The sequence below is a fragment of the Danio aesculapii genome, chromosome 14, assembly GCF_903798145.1.
Source record: "Danio aesculapii chromosome 14, fDanAes4.1, whole genome shotgun sequence".
Lineage (NCBI taxonomy): Eukaryota > Metazoa > Chordata > Actinopteri > Cypriniformes > Danionidae > Danio > Danio aesculapii.
The window spans coordinates 14,736,802-14,757,284 of record NC_079448.1 but is presented as its reverse complement, the minus strand read 5'-3'; the positions used below and the strand labels follow the sequence as shown (position 1 = coordinate 14,757,284).

General features: G+C 35.5%; 1 protein-coding gene across 1 annotated transcript; it reads right to left on the bottom strand.

Moving 5' to 3' along the window:
• Positions 1 to 1,558: 1,558 nt before the first annotated feature.
• Positions 1,559 to 19,768, bottom strand: gcna (germ cell nuclear acidic peptidase). The gene is made up of 13 exons (XM_056472993.1): positions 19,675 to 19,768; positions 18,337 to 18,450; positions 18,080 to 18,251; positions 17,941 to 18,007; positions 17,363 to 17,412; positions 16,077 to 16,143; positions 15,902 to 15,978; positions 13,488 to 13,838; positions 10,990 to 11,155; positions 8,865 to 9,009; positions 6,914 to 7,049; positions 6,632 to 6,836; positions 1,559 to 2,137 (listed from the first exon to the last, which is right to left on the bottom strand). The coding sequence occupies exons 2-13, from the start codon at positions 18,424 to 18,426 to the stop codon at positions 1,906 to 1,908; spliced, it is 1,758 nt and encodes a 585-aa protein (XP_056328968.1). The 5' UTR covers positions 18,427 to 18,450; positions 19,675 to 19,768; the 3' UTR covers positions 1,559 to 1,905.
• Between the last annotated feature and the right edge of the window lie 715 nt (positions 19,769 to 20,483).

The following is a 20,483-nucleotide window of genomic DNA, read 5'->3' as shown; positions in this document are numbered from 1 at the left end:
CCCTATGGTCCTGACAGCATAATTGAACCACCTAATCTTATGCCTGTCAATTATTTCAGTCAGTGGTTCGACTTGTAGGTTTGTCCTGATGGTCTGATTCCTTACCCGGTGACTCGTCTAAGGTACAGCATCTGAATCACCTGCAATCTGTTGTTCCTGCAGGTATTAATTGCCCACAAGACTCACACCCATAGGTACGAGTGGCACATTCTCGCTTTCCCAGAAAGGCTCTGATTAAAGCTTGATTTAATCTGCCAGACGCGGCAACTCTCACGTTGAGATCCTTATTAGGTTTCCCAATCCTCACTTAACATGGTTCCAAGATATTTAAACTCTTCAACTTTCTTCAAGAAGATGTTGGCCAGCTGTATGGAGTGTTGGACATGTTTTTGCTTATGACCATAGAGTCAGTTTTGGCTGGGTTAATGTTCAGTCCTTGTATCTGCAGTTCTGCATTCCAAACATTCAAGATTTTGCCATGAGTACCACATCATCAGCATATGCAAGAATTGTCAGCTGTACTGGGTTCATGTGACAATTTCCTGTGTTCACTGGGCTGTGATATCCTGTGATATCATCCTGTAATATAATAAATAGCTAAGGGCTGATTATGTCCCCTTGTCTGACTCCAGATGTGATGAGGAACTATGTAGAACTATATAGCACCATGGTGCCCACAGTGACCTGAGTGTGATTCCCAGCTCGAGGTCCTTTGCTGACCCTTCCCATCTCTCTGCTACCAGTACTTTCCTGTCTGTAACCTCCACTGTCCTATGCCAATTAAAGGTGAAATCCCCTAAAAAATAATTATATATATTTAAAAAAAAAAAAAAGTTCAGACAGATAATGTAGAGCCAAACCATGCAGAGCCTTGTGTGCGAGCATGAGGATTTTAAAATCAATACAGAATCTGACTGGTAGCCAATGGAGAGATTCCAAAACCAGAGTCATGTGGTCTCTGATTTTGGTGCCTGTAAGAATTCTGGCAGCTGAGTTTTGAACGTATTGTAGTTCATTGATGTTCGTTTTGGAAATGCCTGCTAGTAAGGCATTGCAGTAGTCCAGGCAGGAAAAAAATAATGTATTATTCAGATTTTCTGTCACAGAAAAAGAAACCATGGGGCGAATTTCTGAAATGTTTGTTAGATGAAAAAAATTAAGTCTTTACAGTGGTCAGCACGTGGGGGTCAAATGTTAGATTTCAGTCTCAGTAAAGCATTTTCACAGTTATGAGAAATCTAATAAATACATTTTTGACTATTTATCTATGCCACAATTATTTTTCCACATCTATAAATGTTTCTTGAGCTGCAAATCAGCATTATAAAATGTTTTCCAAAGAATCATGAAGACTGTAGTGGTGGCTGCTGAAAACTAAAGCTATACCAATCACAAATGGAAAACTAATTTAAATTTTAATATCTAACATTAGTACTGTTTCTACAATATTACTTTTTTTTTTTTAAATACAGCAATGGTGAACAACTTCTTTAAAAACAAAGTATCCGTTTGTGTAGTTTTAATAAAGAACAGTTTATTCTTTAAAAAAAACATTCAAACACAAACAAAATATACAGATAAACAAAATGACACAAATATAAAAACATGCATATCCCTTAAGGCAGTTGATTTAAATAGTTAAACTCACAAAGGAGTAACCGAACATCTAAACACGGCTCGTATTATTAGACATAAATGGACTCCAACCATAAAGTCATTTCACATTATAAAACTAATTTAATCATAAAAAGTCTAATGAAGGTTGACATGGTCATAAACGGCTGTTAAATTCCCAGTAAATTAATGCTACATATGAACAGAACTCAAGCAACAGCAGGAGTCTTGATGGTTTGAGGTATTTAAGACTTGTCTGTGTGTGTGTGTGTGTGTGTGTCTCATCAGAGATCAACTTTGACTGACACGAGCCTTGCTAGCAAAGTCAGCACTGAGTTTGCGCATGATCTCAGCATGACTCTGGCCGGTTAATTCTTGTTTAGTTGAGCCGTAGTTCTCTTTCACAAAGGTGGCGAAGGGTGTGGGTGCTCGAGGCTTCGAGGGAGTCAACAAAACCAGCTGTCCGGTGCACAAAGCACACACAAACCTTGTGGTGTCCAGCGATTTAGAGTGGCGCCCGATCCTGTGAGCAACATTAGCATAGACAATTAGAGATATTAGCTGGATAACGTTGACCAAAAGTAATATAGAGACTCGCTTTAGCAAACACTAATGTATTTTTACTGTGGAAACATGCTGTCACATTTATACACAAATTGTTTACCATAGATTAGATACTTGAAGGCACAATATTTTGCCACTAGAGGGCGCGTATTCACAACAAACAAAGGCATAATGACAGCATGACCTGTGGTGGAGTCCTTAAAAAAAGGTGGTGTATTATTATCCACCCAACACAAATTGTAAAAGTGGGCAAAGAAACGACGAAAGTCAGTGTTTCTTTGATTCATTAGCAATATATACCTAACATGTAACTATTGATTTCCACAGAAGAAAAGCAAATACTATGGAAGTCAATGGTTACAGGTTTCCAGCTTTAAAAAAATAATAAAAAAAAGGTTAGGAACAAGTAAAGGCTGAGTAAATGACTACAATTTTCATTTTTGGGGTTGAACTCTATTTAAAAAGGAAAAATATTTAAACATATTAGTTCATTTTAAAGCGAGACACTAATAGTCTAATCCTATTCAATGATTTATGCTTAGCTAATAGTGCCCCCAGCAGACCCTGAGGGAACTGAGGCAATACTGTATTGTACGGTTCATGAGCTAAATTGCAAAACTTAGGGGGTCTGAATAGTAATATAGGGGGGGCTAAAGTGATGCTCATGCGGTTTCATAATTGTAGCTGAATGTTTCAGCGAGACATCATGCAGTTGACTTGTCGTCGTCTTCGAAAAACTCTCATGAAATTCTCACCATTGCTGCAGTAGTCAGGGGCGGGGGAATGGCACAATTTAAACAAAAATGCACCGATTGCAACAAATTAGGGGGCATGTTATTTTTTGGTATATAGTTAAAGGGGATGCGAACACACAAATTATGGTAGTCTAATCAGCAAAACAACTGAGTATACAGAGGGTATATGCAATTATTGATCCTCAGAAGTCGTAATACCCAAAAAGCTCATGGAAAAAAGCAAGCATACGCATATCGTATATATGTGCGTAAAGCCCCGACTACACCACTGACCATGACTGAATGTGGAATCATGGGAGTTGTGGCCTTCATTACATCCTATTGCACTCCTGCAGAGATCATGCTCATAGATGAGCAGAAGTATTCAAAACTTATTATCATGGTAGTATGAAGCAGAATATAGCTGAAAGTAATTGAAATGAAACGAGGCCAGTGAAGAAATTGCTGATTGTGGATTTCCGGTTCCCGTGACTTAATACCGGAAGAAGGAGCAGCGCTGATTTATGATAATAAAGACATTTTAAAGTTCTGTTATAAGGCTGTTCTGTGCAGTCTAATAAAATGCACAACATATTAAAGAGGTGGTCCAGAGTGTATTTTTGCAAAGTGATGTGTACTCATGCTTCATTTGCAGAAAATCATGTTCTTCTTTAATACTTTGATTATATACTGCTACTCAGTTAACATGAAAACGACTATTATATTTTCTAGTTCCTCTGAAGGGCCTGCCCTCAAGAGGCTCTGATTGGTCAGCTAACAATGTTCGCGGATCGGCTCCACATCACCGGGAAAAGTGAAATTTGTAGCTAAACTGTTAACCGTGCCAAACAGCATTTCCTGTTGTTTACATCCTCGCTACAACATACCGTTGACGCTAGAAACGGTGCATTTAAAAGGTTCAAGTAACTCTGGAGTACTTTTTTTGAGATTTGTGTGTGTTCAGCTTTAATTGTGGGGAAATTGGATAACTTTGAGCTTTTGTCAGCTAAATTCATCTTCAAAGTTTAAAATAATTTTTGGGGCTGGATCAAAATTGGTGACGTAGCGCAAAACTGCAAGTGACGTCGGTTTCCCATTATTATTTATAGCAGAGTTTTCTTATCCTATGAAAAGACCCTGCTGCTTAATTATTAATGAGCGCACATGCTTTCCAAAGGCAAAGCAGACTTGCCAAGCTGGGAGACCCAATGGCTGGGTGAGACATGGGTCGTATGTGTTTGTTTCCATGATCCACAGGGTTTGCTGCTTGTTTTTCCCGGTGATGCTGTCCGGGCCGATACAGCAAAGCTGTTGGTTTGCAGCAAGCATTTTTGTCAGGAGAGCTGTACGAGAATTGGAGAATGGCGGACTTAGTCTTTTATCAGTGGAGTTCGTTACCATCAGGTTACCATTCAGACACATCGCCTAGATTCGTGCTGCTGTGTTTGCACAGGTTTAAAATCCTCCAGATTACCGGCAGGGTTAACGATTGGAATAGACAGGGCAAGAGACTGCATTGCTATCCACTGTGTCTACATTTAGACCCAGGGAATGAGGAGGAGAGAAGTCCTCCTTATTTGTAGCGTTTATATAGTCATTATTATCTTTATAATGATAGAACAAATTGTGGTTATGTGTATATGAAATTATGAATGACAAATGTAGCAGGACATTACATTACTAAGTTTATTTCTTTGCATTTTAACTTTGTAAACTATAAAATCATGGGTCTCCTCATGGTTTGGGCTCACAAAATGAGACAACTGATGGTTCGCTCCACTCTTTTTCCCCTGCACTGTCAGACACGCCCACTCCTCCACTGCTTCACGCCCATCTTGGAGCATTTTTGGAAAAATTTCTGAGGTGGACTTGAACCGAAAAAGGGAGGTTTCATGGCCCTTTAATAAATCAATTTTAACAAGTAAAAATACTTACAGTTTGTGGCTCATAATCCACAGCTTCATCTATTATGGTTGGAGGAGTTTTTAGCTGAATCCAGCACTGGCCTGGGAGAGATTCTGGAAGTTTTCTTTTGTCAAATGCTAGCTATATATTTTTTATAACTCTCTGGAACATAATTAAAATTAAATTGTAAGCACTTATCTCTGTGTGTCATGTTTTTTGAAAGCCCAAATACAGAAACGGAACAAGCTCTGTGGAAATAGCAGCATTTGGACGGCATTTTAGCTTTCTTTGCTAATGTTACATTTCAGCACCTCTGGCCGTGCCCCATTGCTGCGCGTGGTGAATGCGCATAATCTTAAGCATTTGTGATTTCACTAGCCCGTATGTATTTTTTTGTAGTCCCCAAACTTTGTTCGCTGTAGGCTTTGCTAAGCTAATTCTGTGAAAGCCAATGTCTCCCTTTGCATTGAACTTTAAACGCATTACATTCCGAGATGTTGTTTATGTTCACAGCTACATTACACATCAACTTAAGTTTAAAATATGATATCGTAGTGGACCACCCCTTTAAAGCGTCTTTGGCGTTACCTATTTTTTTCATAAAACCAAAGTGTATGATGTCTTTAGCATGAAGACACAGGACACCGGTTACTCCGTGTCACTCGTTAAAATTGTTTATTTGTCTGGATTTGAACACTCTTCGAACATTTAGCTAAACATATTTAACACTGCTCTAGTGTGCTTTTAATATAATACAAATAAACATGGTGTCTGTATACTGTTATTGCATTATATAGACAACTAAGACACTATTAACTACAATAAAGGAAAACTATTTTCAAACCATTTCTCAAGCTTTTAGATACTATTACACCAAACATCCTTTCTATTATAAATTGCAGTCTGACTAGTAAACATCTTCCTTCAAGCATTTAGCATGGCATCATGCAGCCGATCCATAAAAAGTTTGGTCGATATAGGTTTAACAAGTGCAAACAGAGGTATTTGACCATTCTATTCTGGTTTCAGATCAGGACACTACACAGAATCAGCCCTTCTTGTGGCATCTTATGATGTTTTATTAGGTGCTGACTAACAAGTGCCACTACCAGGTTCTGCTGGATCATAGCTCAGCATTTGATATGATTGACCATACTATTCCAATTTAACTAATTAAACTATTATGTGACCATTCACAGAGCAGCCCTAAGATGGCTTGACTCTTATCTTCAAAATAAAATATTTTCTGTTAAAACTAGAACTTTTTCATCAATTTTTCTTGATTTTATTATGACCTGTCCCTCAAGGTTTAATTTTAGAACCAGTGCTATTTTCAATATATACATATGCTTCCTCTCATTTCTATTCATGCAAGAAATACATGAATAGCTCATAGCAGACTTTTTTTACTTTAATTTTGTCAATCTTTTTTCAATAATAACAACAAGATATTATTTTGTAATTTTCTAATAATGACATTTTACGAAGACATGACGTTGGAATACTGAAACATTAGATTGTGCCTTCTCAACAAACTCCTGGAATTTTAAAAGTTATGAAATCCCCATTGACTTTTTGAGAGACACTCTGAATCACACCTTTGCTTTCAAGATTCACTAAGCGGAATTTCAAAAGCACCTATCAACAGCAATGTATGAAACACAACTCCCACAGAAGTCATTTTCAAACCAAACAGCTTGTGTGAACATATTGTTGGTAAATTCAGTAGGACTTAACTGAAATGACTGGATTTTGATCATGAAAATTGAGATTCAAGGACACTCAACACTGAAGAAGAACAGTTGTACACTTACGTGTTCTTACACCGGTTACACTGATACTGGAACTTGTAGTTGATGTCATAACTGTGGCAGCGGGAAACCATCGGAAGTTCCGGATGAGCCAGCATTGCTTTACGAGCATAAAGCCTCCAGAAGGGCCCGTGTCCATCGCGAACATTGTTTATGAGCCATGTGGCCGCATGACACATTTCATGGACTAACGTGTCCCGTAACCGATCTGTAAGAGGAAACACTGGTGTTCATTGCTACGTGTCGGGAGCGGATGAAAAGTTTTTAAACTGTAATCACACATACCTGCAGAGTCGCACACTTTGACAGACAGCTCAATACGGGCATATCGTTTCCCAGTGCCACGCTCCTGACCAGAGATGCAATATCCTGCAGTCTTACGCATCTTATTATTCCATGTGACAGACATGTCAACGGGAAGCTGGGGGGGGGGGGGGGGGGGTAAAAAACAATAAGGTTAAATAAACCTCAAGTAGCCAAATAAAACACTAGGCAAACATTATAGAAATTTAACACTGTATTAAAATGCATCTTGACCGCTTTTCTCCATCCCACTGACCAATTGTATGTTTTTTTTATAATAAATTTTTTTACCTTTACTGTATAGGACAGTAGTGTGTAGGCAGCAGAGAAAGAGGGGAGGGAATCACAAAAGGACCTTGAGCCAAGAATCAAACTAGTGTCGCCGTAAACACCTCAGTGCAATATCAGGGTTTATACACGTTTCATGAAGTTTCATCTTTTAACACCATAATGAATGAATTTTCAGACTTGCACAAGGCTAAACGTTAAAGATTTTTTTAATAGCCAAGTTAAAACCTTAAAAACAAATGTTATTGTAAGGAAGATAATTAAACCATATTAATAAGTAAATAGAGTTAATAAATGAACGTTTCTTAAAACTTTTATTGAAATATATTGTGAGTGATTGGATGAGTGTTGGCTCAATTGGGTATAGCTTTACATGGACATAGGAAAATTAAAGCCTGTAAAAACGGTTTAAAACTGAAATACAATATTTCTGTGGATTTAAGACTTTAAGGTCTAAGATTTGTTTTGTGAAATTAAAGACATTTTAAGATTTTTAAGACCCTGCAGATACCCTGTATATGCCGACGCACATTTTTTATGTACATATGGGCAGAACAGTAAATTTGACATTGTTCTCTCTTCTGGCAATACTACCGTTATCACATTTTTTTCTGAAAGTCTTGATAACTTTGTCTTTTATTGAGCAAATACGATTGTAAAGCAAATATTGTCGTACTCTCCCATTCACTGTGCTCTAAGTTTAGCCTACTATGACGACGTCTGCTGCTGAGAAACCCAGACATGTAAAAAGGGTCCATTGGCACCGACATGTTTATTGACAAGAAACAGGCAAACACAGACACTGGCAAATCGAATAGAATTTTAATCCTATTAAAAATGTAATTATTTACTTGTAAATGTCATCTTGTTCCACTCAGACACAAACACACACATTTACGTGAATTCTAATTTTATCCTTATTGAATAAGATTCTGTCATGCAGGTGCAATAGTCTATCTTTAACTTTCTGAGTGCAGTTAATTCATAATAATGAATTATTATGTTATGCTTACAGTTAATAAATAGTAATTTTAAAATTAATAATAAATTCAGAACATCCAACAATCTCCTGTTAACTCAATTGCTTCCTTTGTGGCATGAAAAAACAGACCTGGGGAAAAAAACGGTAACAAAGATGTGAAATCCCTATATATATATATATAAATATGTATTTATGTGTGTGTATAATATGTGTATGTGTATATATATATATATATATATATATATATATATATATATATATATATATATATATATATATATATATATATATATATATATATATATATATATATATACATATCTATATATATATATATATATATATATATATACACACACACACACACACACACTAGTCACCAATAACAGCTCCTGTTTTGCAATAAAACGCATTTAAGAAAAATGTAAAAATAAAAACTAATTAAAAACAACAACAGCAATAACAACCTGTCTTCTTATAAAACGCATGTGTTCATTGCACACTGTGAAAAATCTACAAAAATTCAACAAGCCCTATGATTTAAGGCATCATCATGTGAAACACAAATAGTGTGGGTTTAAACAGATTGCAAATAGTAATGATATCAGCAAACACCACTAATAAACAATGACTACAAACTGAATAGTAGGTTTTCAGTTGTACCTGACTGTCAAACACACTGGTGTTGTAGAGCTGGTAAAGTTTGCTGGTGAGCTCGTCTTTGTTCTGTTTGAAATTCCGGCAGTACAATGATCCAGGTGCGGACAGAGACTGCAGGAAGCAGCCGGCAGTTTTACACACCACCACCCTGACAAGAACATAACAATAATCCACAGTCAAGTGACACTTCACCATAAGGTTGCATTGGTTCATGTATTGAACAAACAACAACACAAATCTATAAATTCATCTTTGATATTGAATGAAAATAAAGTTGTTCATTGGTAGATCATGTTATGCTTTCAGACATATTCATTTTTAGATAATGCAATATCGATGTTTTAACTTCAGAAAGATTTGGTGAATATCCAATCTTCCTTTAAGGAATTTTCTGTAGATAACACTAATTTTCAAAATCACAACATATGAACATATCTAGACAAATTGTAATTTTCTAGGGAAAAAAAGTAAATGACCTATCATTAAATCTCATTTAAAATTTGGAAGAAACTTCACACTTTATACAAAAATTACCATTTAAACACTTAAATATTATCATTAGCATACCAAATACATCCAGAGAAACAGAGAATTGTCATGTGGTCCCATTTTACCAAAAATTATACTTATAATACACACATAATACACTAAATATTATATACATCAAATGTTACTATTTAAAGAGCCCATATTCTAGTTTTTTCAAAATGACCTTCCATGTAGTGAGTAACACAGCTCTAAGTGAAGTGAAATATCCAGCTAAGGCTTGAACCTGTATATGTACAGTGTTTAAAACTGTTGATTCATCTATAAAAAGTCAACTCATAGTGCTTCAAACGAGTCATCTTGATAACGAGTCATTAGGCGTTTCGCGATGAACCGGCTACAAAAAACAAGCCCCGCCCAGTAGTTGCGCGAGCAAAGCCAGGAGATTTGAAACCTGCTGCCCTGCCCACTAACAAAAGCCACACACACACACATACACCGGCCAAAGAGGTCATGCTTTTCACAGTTTCATCTTTGGGTAGAGACTGTCAATAATATCCATCTGTGCAGAGTCAGTGGTTAAGGTTCAGATTTGCAAAAATACCTCAGCATTATAGCCCAGCCTTGTGCAGTGCTTCTGGAAACTACATGCTTACAAAGAAGACTTCATCGGCCGTTTGTTAAAGGAAGAATCAGAAAAGTCTACTGAAGGACTATGTCAGAACATGGATCAGTGCATCTGCATCATTGATCAGTTTCTTCCTCCATTTTACAAGGGTCAGTACGTGCGATTAAAATTGTTGCCTCATTTAATCTAGCTTGCGAATTATGTATTTAGTTGTGTTTTGTTACATGTAACTGTGTGTACTGTATCAGGTTAACGTTAACTCTTTATATTCTTATATCGTGTGTAAAGCCACGTTGAAAACGCGACGCGTGCCTCTTTGTTTACGGATCGTCAGCTGTTCCTACACGCATGCAACAGTCAAGTTTCAAAATAGTTCAGCTCAGGTTCGAGGTGAGGTGTTCCGTTTTTGAATGTTTTGGTGTTGTGTCCTCTAAGGAGGAGGGGAATATGTGTGTGTGTGTGTGTGTGTGTGTGTGTGTGTGTGTGTGTGTGTGTGTGTGTGTGTGTGTGTGTGTGAAAAGAGCAGGGAGACTGTAGACCGGCTAGGAGATCTCCTCACCAGTTCTTGGAGTTTTTGCTCAATAAAATAATTAGTCGTCAGTATTTTCTAGTCTATCGTCTGTATTTACATTCACCCACTGGCAACCAAAATCCACGCCTTACACTATAAGCGTGTGCACTGTGACTACTTTTATATTGTTGATTAGCTGCTGGGCATTTCACTCTGTCTCGCGCTGAAGCCTGTCAGTGTCGACCAATCACAACAGGCTGTCATCGGTCCAATCAGCGAAGATTAGCTTCACGCTATGGAGGGGTTTTGGAACAAATGAATCTGAACGATTCATATGGGAGTCGCTGGGATAATTAGGTAGAAATAAATGCAGATTATAAGACCATGAAAGTGTATTTCGACCTTGCATGCATATTAGACTGTTGTTGGAGACCCTTACAATCAAAATATGACCCTATTTCATGTATAACAGGGGCTCTTTAAAGTTTGAGGGTTAGCAGTACCTGTTGGGCGGTGCCCTGGGCTCAGTATGGCTCAACACTGGTCTGCTGCTGGGTATCTGCTGCACTGGTGTGTGGATTACAGGAGAATCTTTAACTGGTACTTGGCTCCCAGTTTTTCTACCAGCTGAAGATGGTGTCGACAAACAAGGACGTCGTGGTTTGAGTTCTAGTTAGAGAGAATAATGTGAACAGAAAAAAATATAATTAGCCTACCAATCCATTCATTCTTTTATTTTTAACACTACTTGTTTTGGCACATTCAGGTACATCATTGAGGAATTGTTTATAAACATAAAAAAATATATATGTAGTTTTGATGTGAAGCCATATAATGACATCATGGTATAATTTACAAGATACTTCACAAATTTATAACATTTTATGCACGCAACCAAGCTAGACAAATTTACTATAGTGACATTTAAATGAGCAAAATGGCTAACTAATAGAACAAAATATTTGTTAAATAGTTGAACAGACTAAACGCATATAAAAAATAATGAGTGTCACCAGCATCTATAGGACAGCAGTTACAGGAAATATTTCGTAAAGAAAATATACTACAAAAGGCAAAACTATACCCAGAACTGAGCCATGTGGAACACCCTAAAAAATGTAAAAAAATATTTAAGAGACAGTAACTTTAATATATAAGTAACTTTTTTATATAAAAGTAATTAAACACCTTATATATATATATATATATATATATATATATATATATATATATATATATATATATATATATATATATATATATAAAAGGTGTTTAATTACTTTTAAATAATGTGTTCTAAAATATATCAAATGTGTTACTGTCTACTAAACTAATCAATTTTGTTATACATGTGTGCTTAACAAATGTGTGCTTATTTATTTGAAACAACAAACATAGTAGTAATTGATAATAGTAATGTTAATAGTCTCTGTCTCTCTCGCGCGCACACTTGGTCTATCTTGCAGGCATTTGGTCTCCCTCGCGAGCACAATTGACCTCTCTTGCACACACCCGGTCTCTCGTGCGCACTCGGTCTCTGCTTTCATTTCACTTTTGTCCAATCTGGGGTCTCATACACGACGCGTCTTTTTTATGGTGGTTGGTTGGCATCCACCAATCAATCCCACAATGCATCGCCGCTTTAAACAGGAAGATGTGGGCTAGACTGCAGCCAAAATTAATTTACTTATCAAGCAACAGACAAACGCATCATATTCCAACTATAACGGAGTTACTACATTTAGGATTTTTTTCCAGCTGTGGCTGCAGGCCTTTTACAGGTCTACCAACTGCTTATGGCATTATTTCAATGCCAAATGTTGTAAGCGCAGTATTACAAGTCGAGATCGCATTTAATTCATTCGAGCATGCAAATCTCTTTTCTTGCGCGCTGATATCTTCTGTTCATGCACAAAACTTCTTGCACGCCCTCAAATATACGCTGCTCAAGTGCAGATTTTCTTGTGTGCTGTGAAATAAATTCTGCCAAAGTGTGATTTAGTGCGTTTATGTAGTGAGTATGTCTCCAACATTTATTAGATTTGCTAGGAATATTTATGAATGTCTCCAATAGACCTAGAGCGGCATTAATGCGTCCTGAAGTAAAGTGAAACGGCTACAAACTCCAGTAAGATAAACTTGTTGTATGCAGAACCGTAGACCTTTATCTATAAATAAAGTATAATTATGGAAACAGTCTTCATCTTAACTGAAAGCTACGTCGTGTTTGCTAGCCTCACTCGGCACGTCACCTTAAAGGGTTAAACAAATAACACATAGCACTACTACGGTTACAGAAAAGTTTGCGCTGTTATAATTCACATACCTTTTAATAAGTTTTGGTGTGATTATAAACCGCTATTTAAAAAAAAAAAAAGACAATGTTTTGAATGAGAACCTGTATTGCAGCTGGGGCAGGATGAATTTTGGTGTGGCGCCCCACCATGGAAGAATAAATGTAGCGGAAACCATGTAAAGCGTTTCAATATTATTTACTGTCAACAATTACTAGTAACGCGTTATTGCCAAACACTGCTAATAGACAATTTATAACCTGTGCCTATAATTGCATGACTTTTTTAATGCGCATGTTGGAATTTATTCAGTAAATGTGCTTCCATAGTAGATTATGTGCATTTATTTATCAGGTAAAAACTTTATCCAACTCAACACAACAGTGCGCTTCAAGTTTAGGCGCTTTTTTAAAAATTAATTTAAAAAAACATCTTTGTGTTGAGCAGTTTTTTTAGTTTTTTATGCGAAATGTACATAAAAACAGATGGATGAGAACATAGCTACTGTGACCAGCTGACCTTGAATGTTTACATCTGACTTTCTCAACTGAAAAATTGTCATGCTCATTCATCACTGATTAAAGCCAACAACAAAAAGTTACTTGCTCTTTGTTATAAAATCCAGTGGCATTCTTGTTAACAAGCAAACAATATAATCACATTTTAAAAAACAAACCAAACTAAAACTATAGTCGTGTGAGCTGTACCTGCAGAGGGCTTTGGACTTGCACTTGTTCTGCCTTCTAGATTCTGCCTGACTCTGTCCAATAATGACTGGAACTCTTCCTCGGAGCTGCACGTGTCGTCTCGACTGGTGTGGGACTTCACGGTGATTGTTGGTTGAGGCACAGGAGGCTTTCCAGTCTCCTCTCTGTCTTTACTTGTGGCTTGATGTTCCTCAGATGCTGGCCGGCTATGTCTGGTCCTCCAAGTGCTCTTGATGACAATATTACAGTCGTCATCACGGTCACTCAGGAAGACGGGAGAATTGCAATGTGATGAAGCCGGTTTTTCTGTCTTCTGAACTGATTTAGGAGTTCTAGCAACTCTGGCTTTCCCTGTGTAGAAACAAAAGAACTTCTTAAGGCTAATTCAGACCACACAGTCGAACGCCAACAAACAAGTCTGTCAGAGTTTGTTGGATTAGTGTAGATTAGTAGATGTTTTCAACAGACTGAACATGCTCAATTGCCATTTATTGGATTGTGGATCGTCTGAGTAGAGTGAAATGATTTTCCGACAATTAGCAATTAATTAATCTGACCAGAGAAATTATAGGATTCGCATAAATGTCATTTTTACCAGAGAGAAGGATCATTTAATTTAATTATTTGATTACTGGTTTTGGCAATGGTTGGGGCAGTGTGAACATGACCGTACATTTTTGGCACCATTCTAAACAAGGCAAGGATATTTTAAATATTATTAACAATAATAATAATAATAATTATTACTATTATTATTATAACTATAAATATAATGGGGCAACACGGTGGCGCAGTGGGTAGCGATGTTTCCTCGCGGCTGGGTCGCTGGTTCGAACCTCGGCTGGGTCGATTGGGGTTTGTGTGTGGAGTTTGCATGGTCTCCCCGTGTAAGCGTTGGTGAATGAGTGTGTATGGATGTTTCCCAGTGATGGTTTGCAGCTTGAAGGGCATCCGCTGCGTAAAACATGTGCTGGATAAGTTGGCGGTTCATTCTGCTGTAGAGACCCCTGATTAATATAGGGACCAAGTAGTGAAGAATAAATGAACTTGCTTGTTGGTGTTCATCTGTGCGCTGCGTATTGGCTTTTATACACAAAAAAGCACCAGCAACTTAATAATTGTGAAATGAGTGCCTTTCTTCTGTTCAAAACAAAAGAAGATATTTTGAAAAATGTTGGAAACCAGTGACCATTTACTTCCGTATTATTTGTTTTCCTACTATAGAAGGCAATGGTTTCCCATTTATAACATTCCTAAAATTTTCTTTTTTTCTGTTTAACAGAAAAAAAAGAAAATTGCGAGTGCAGGGTTTCTGCAGGTTTAAGACTTAAGACATTTTTAAGACCATTATGAATGAATGGTCATATTTCATCTAAATGCTAAGACTATCCCAGTTAGAAAAGACTTTCACTTACCCAATCAAAAATGATTAAAATTTAATGCTTTTAATAATAAAACAATAATATTTTTTATATATCCATTCACAAACCCTATAACCCTTAACAAGAACAGAACAAAACATAGCTGTCGATAACTTCAGTCTACAATAAAAAATAATTTTATAAAAAACATAGGTCAGGTCAGTATCCTCAGCAATAAATAAATGGAGAACTTAAGCAAACGTTACCATAAGGAAAGTAATTAAATGCTATTTCTTAAAAGTTTTATTAAGATGGGTTGTTGGTGATTGTATGGGTGTCAGATTGGGTAGGTGTGACCAGATTGGGTAGCTATACATAAACAAAAGAAAATTAAGACCTGTTAAAACGAGATTTAAGACCTACAACAAAATATTTCAGTAAATTTAAGACCTTTTTAAGGCCTAAAATGTAGGTTTTGAGATTAGACTTTTTAAGACCCCGCGGAAACCCTGGAGTGTGTAAATGGGGAGCATTTCCACTTTTTTGCTGTAAACGATCCGTTAAAAGAAATATGATTCGTGAATGACTTGCTCAGATCAGTTTTGAGAAATGGATTAACGGATTCATTCAAATAATGAAAAAAAAAAAACATTAAGATGACCAGGTATGTAAAGTAAATGTGAAGTATATCAGAACAGCAAAATTTCAATATTTTGAGAATGCTGTATGTATACATACATACACGGTTATTATTCTGCTTAGATTTTAAGTTTAAACATGGCATGAACAAAGAAGGTTTGAGGTCTATGTTCTTCATTGTGATAGTCGAACATGATTTTAAGAACTGACTAGATGATTGTAGTGAGTGACATTTATCAGAGAAGTCAATAAAGATGGAGAGTTCTTTCGATTAAAGAATTCAAAGGCATGTGAGCTACAAAAAAAATGTGTGAATGAGTAAATCATTTTTTAATATAAAATCAAATATAAAATAATGTGAAATGTCAATTTTAATTTTATGGTGCTATAAATCACACTTAAAGAAAATCTTACCTTTATAAATAGAAGGCTTCTTCTCAGTGACAAAATCATCATCAGATGACATGCTGTCCACTATGAAGCGTTTCAAACTTAGGGGAGAAGAATAGAACTAATGATTGATGATAACAGATGATGTCATGATCATATACTACAAAAACTAGCGTACAGCAAGATCTGTTACACTGACCTTTCATCACTGCTGCTCACAGACTGCGGTTGGACTTTAGCCTTTGGTGTTTTCACTCGGTTTAAAACTGGAAATAAAAATACAAATCGTCAAGTAGGACTGCAAGATTTGGAGATAAAACAAAATCTAATTGCGATTTATCGGATCAAAATTGCGTTGTGCGATTTAAAATACGATTTACTATAATTTCATAAAAGAGCTGCAGGTTTGATGTGGTGGTTTTAACAGCACCAAAGATAGACCAAGCATAATCAAAGTACGCTACACTGTTACCGTTTATTTAAAATCATTTTTCCAATAAAGTTGTCAGTTGTCATGACATAAGAAAATAACTACAGTGTTTTAAAATAAATTATAGATAAAATATTATATATAAGTATATAAATATATATAATATATAAAAATATATATAATATATATAATATATAAAAATATATATATATATATATATATATATATATATATATATATATATATATATATATATATATATAAATAAAACCTTTACATTGTTATAGATTACAATTTTAGATTTTACTTCACAGCACAAGAATTCTTGTATTAAATGTATAATTTATAAGTACATTTATATTTATATAATATTTGTAATACAATTTTGTTCTGTAACACAAGCAGTCAGATATATGAACTGTATCTTTAATTTTAGAAAACGTATCAAACAAAACTCAAGTACAGGCACAGAACAACATGAGAATTTATAGCAAATAAGTAAATGTAAATATTATCCCACATGATTTTTGAACGAGTTCTTAAACATCTGTGGCACTGGTGTAATTCATCGATGAGTGACGAGGACACAAATAAATGGCCGCGGCCTATAATGCTTGGTTATCACAGCTGATCTATGATAGACACGGTGGAGAAAACTTGCTCTGCAGACACGCTCGTGTGTGTGAGTGTGTGGATCTACCCATTCCCATCGCTGTTACAGTCGAAACGACGAAACGTTACCTCATGCAAAGGTCCACAGGGAGAGGGAGTGAGAGAAGCAGAGCAGAGATGGAGTTTACAGCTTTCATTTTCTCCACCTTAGTGAAATAGGGGCTCGTGGGTTCTACTGTATCGGTTGTCTGCTTAAGTAACGTTAGTTGAATCGTTTTAATTTCTCGCACTCGCCTCCCTCGCCATAGTAATAATCGCAATAATGGCAGCTTTTACAATTTGAAAAATCGCACCTTTTCAAAACACGATTTCAGTTTAAAAACGATTAATCGTGTCATTATCAAAATGAGGTATATAAACTGAAAGCAGTTAAATGAGCTTACACAATTCAAATTCATCATCACTTTCTGAAGACAGAACTGGAGCTGGTTCTCTAAAGGAAAAGAGAAATTGAGATTATTCACTTCATATTTTTCAGTTACTATATGTCACCATATACTGTAGCACAAGCTCTAATGTCTGGATAACACTGATATTTTGCAAACAAAAAAAGCAATAGTATTGATGCGTGCTGTTTAGGTATGAAGCACTTCTCATTCTGAAGTCACTTACAAACCACTTTATTTATCAGTGAACATTAAAATAACAGCAGTAAATGTGATGCACTTTGATTGCTTTTTAATAAAAATGTTTAGGATTTTTTAAATACAGACCCTTACTTTTTGATACATTCAGTTTAAATATTCAATTATTCTGAGGTCATGAAAGATTTGACAAAATTATCAAAAACCAGCACCTAAAAATGATATCTTTTCAGCAAAAGTGTACAAAGCACACATTTTATCAATAAATAAATAAATAAATAGATACAACTTGAAAATACAGTCCCTTAAAGTTTGTATAACAGCTGGTAAAATGTATGATATAACAGTTAGATAAAGCGTGTTCCAACAACTCTCACCTTGGTTTCTGAGCAGATGAAGCAGACTGTTTAAATGTAGATTTTGGAGTAGCCTTTGAAGCAAGAACTGAAAAATGAAAAAGAAATATTTAGCATGAGTCTATGTATGGACATAAAGAGTTTCACAAACCAAACATACACTTCTCAAAGTCTTCATCATCTGAAGTCAACAGTACGTGTTCCTTATGAGACCAGTTCTCTTTTCCTGAGGAGTTGTCAGAGTCGGACAGCTCCAGTCTCTGTGCTGGACCTGCGCTTGAATCAGAACTGGCCAAAGCTGGACGTCTGGTCTTCTTCAGGCTCTTCCTCAACTGCATTTGAGGCACAGGTTGTAATGAGACGACATGGAATGGGTTGTTATGTAATTGAAGTGTATGTTAATTTGAAGTACTACACCTTTTCCTCAGCGTCATCAAGACCACCATCTCTGTCCCATCCCAGCTTTGTGGAGACTCTCTGAAATAGTGATAAAGTGCCAGGATCCATTGTTGCTTCGGAAAACTACCGATCCTGAGCAATTCCCATACAAAAAAGCCAGTTACAATGAACAATGCGATGTTTGCTTTAAACTAGATTGATAACATTGAAATAACAAGTAAGTTTTATAATCATTATTTAACTACGCATTTTGTTTACGGACTGCTTGATATTGGTTAACAATTGATGTTAAGTATTTTTTTTCTGCGATACTGAGTATAATTTAGATTGATTGGATCTGCATAAAAATATAATCAACCAATCATAAGTACTGTTAAATACAGTAGAGCAGAGATACAAATGGAATAAACAGTATTTTACAGTTGTCTGTAAGTCTAGTAGTATTTAGGCAAACAAATTGAATAAACAAATGTAAAATAGCATTGTATAGTAAAATAGCATCTAATATATGCATAAAAACAATTAATATTACTTAAAGATGCTACACATTTTAATGTTTTTCTTGAGCCTGTATATTTTAAACTGGCTTTGAAATTATTACAGTCATGGGACTTAAAAAAAAAGAAACCTGTAAACTTGTTTATGTGCACTTTACGATATCGATGCTGAAAGTATATATTGTACAGTCCTAATTTAACCTTAGTTTGACGGTCTACACATTCATGTCAAATATTGAGGTAAAGTTGTTTTTATACTCGCACATTCAGAGTTTCTCCCTAATAATATAATTTCAGAAAAATATACTTCGCAAATTTTAAATATGGAAATCATATTAGCAGCTAATGACTACCAAAGTACTACATTGTTTACAGTGCTGATAAATAGTGCTGATATTGTTTTTCGATCAGTTCACTTGCATGCGACTTCAGACTGAAAAAGTAGCGTGGTTAACCATGCCTTGTTGTCCCTGCTCAAAAATGAATAAATGTGCGAATATAAAACCAACTTTACCTCAATAACTGTAGGTACTGACCAATGCCTGTAAAAATACTGACAAACAGACAACTGACATGACATCAACTTTTGTCATATCTGCATTTTAAACACGCAACAACTAGACGTCCATTCCTCACTCGTGAGGATATAATAACGTTATATCTCTAAAATCGAATAATGAATACACACACTCCTAATAAAACAATTAATGTACGATTCGAATTTAACACATTCTAGGCATTACCTAAGTCTGCGAGATCTATGGTTCTTCTCTAAACAATCGACCATGTGACAAACGCTAAAGACAACAAACGGACACTTGGCTTAAGCTCATATATTGCTCGATCAGCGTAAGGTTACCTCTTTAACAATGTTGACGTATCGCGTCCGACATTAAAACAGCCAGAGCTTTAAACCATCAGCGAGTCAGCTACGACTGTATGTGCGTGGATAGATAACAACGTTCAAATTTTGCCAACCGGAATTTGTCATCTGAGGGGAAAAAACTTCCGGTCTCAGCAGCGCTGCTCGAGAGATCAGGCAGAAATCGGAATAACTCCACATCAAAATTAGATTTATCTACAGGATTTGTCCTTAAATTCAACGAATTTGTCTTTATATGCATAGTCAGCATATATATATATATATATATATATATATATATATATATATATATATATATATATATATATATATATATATATATATATATATATATATATATATATATATATATACACCCTTACAAAAATAGCCTACAGGAATCCTGCAGGATTTTCATTTTTTTTTTAAACAATTTTAATAAAAAATTGTGAAAATACATTGTTTCATTGTGAAATTTCTCTAACTTCATATCTGTCCTGCACGATAATCCTGCTGGAACTGTATATTTTAATAGACCTGTAGGATTGTAATTCCTACAGGAATAATCCTGCATAAATTTCCTGCATGTATTCCTACAGGTAAATGAGCTGAAAATCCTGTAGGAAATCTGCATAATATTCCTGTGTTTTTTTTTTTTGTAAGGGTATGTATGTATATATATATATATATATATATATATATATATATATATATATATATATATATATATATATATATATATATATATATGAAATAATACAAAAAAGTCAAAAGACATAGGTTTATGCACAATTATATAAGGCAAT

Coding starts and splice junctions, on each gene's coding strand:
- gcna (XM_056472993.1), bottom strand. CDS start 18,426: ATGGATCCTGGCACTTTATCACTATTTCAGAGAGTCTCCACAAAGCTG. Junction 18,008..18,079: donor TGATGAAGACTTTGAGAAGT/GTATGTTTGGTT, acceptor TTCATTTTTCAG/TTCTTGCTTCAAAGGCTACT. Junction 15,979..16,076: donor GTGAGCAGCAGTGATGAAAG/GTCAGTGTAACA, acceptor TTCTCCCCTAAG/TTTGAAACGCTTCATAGTGG.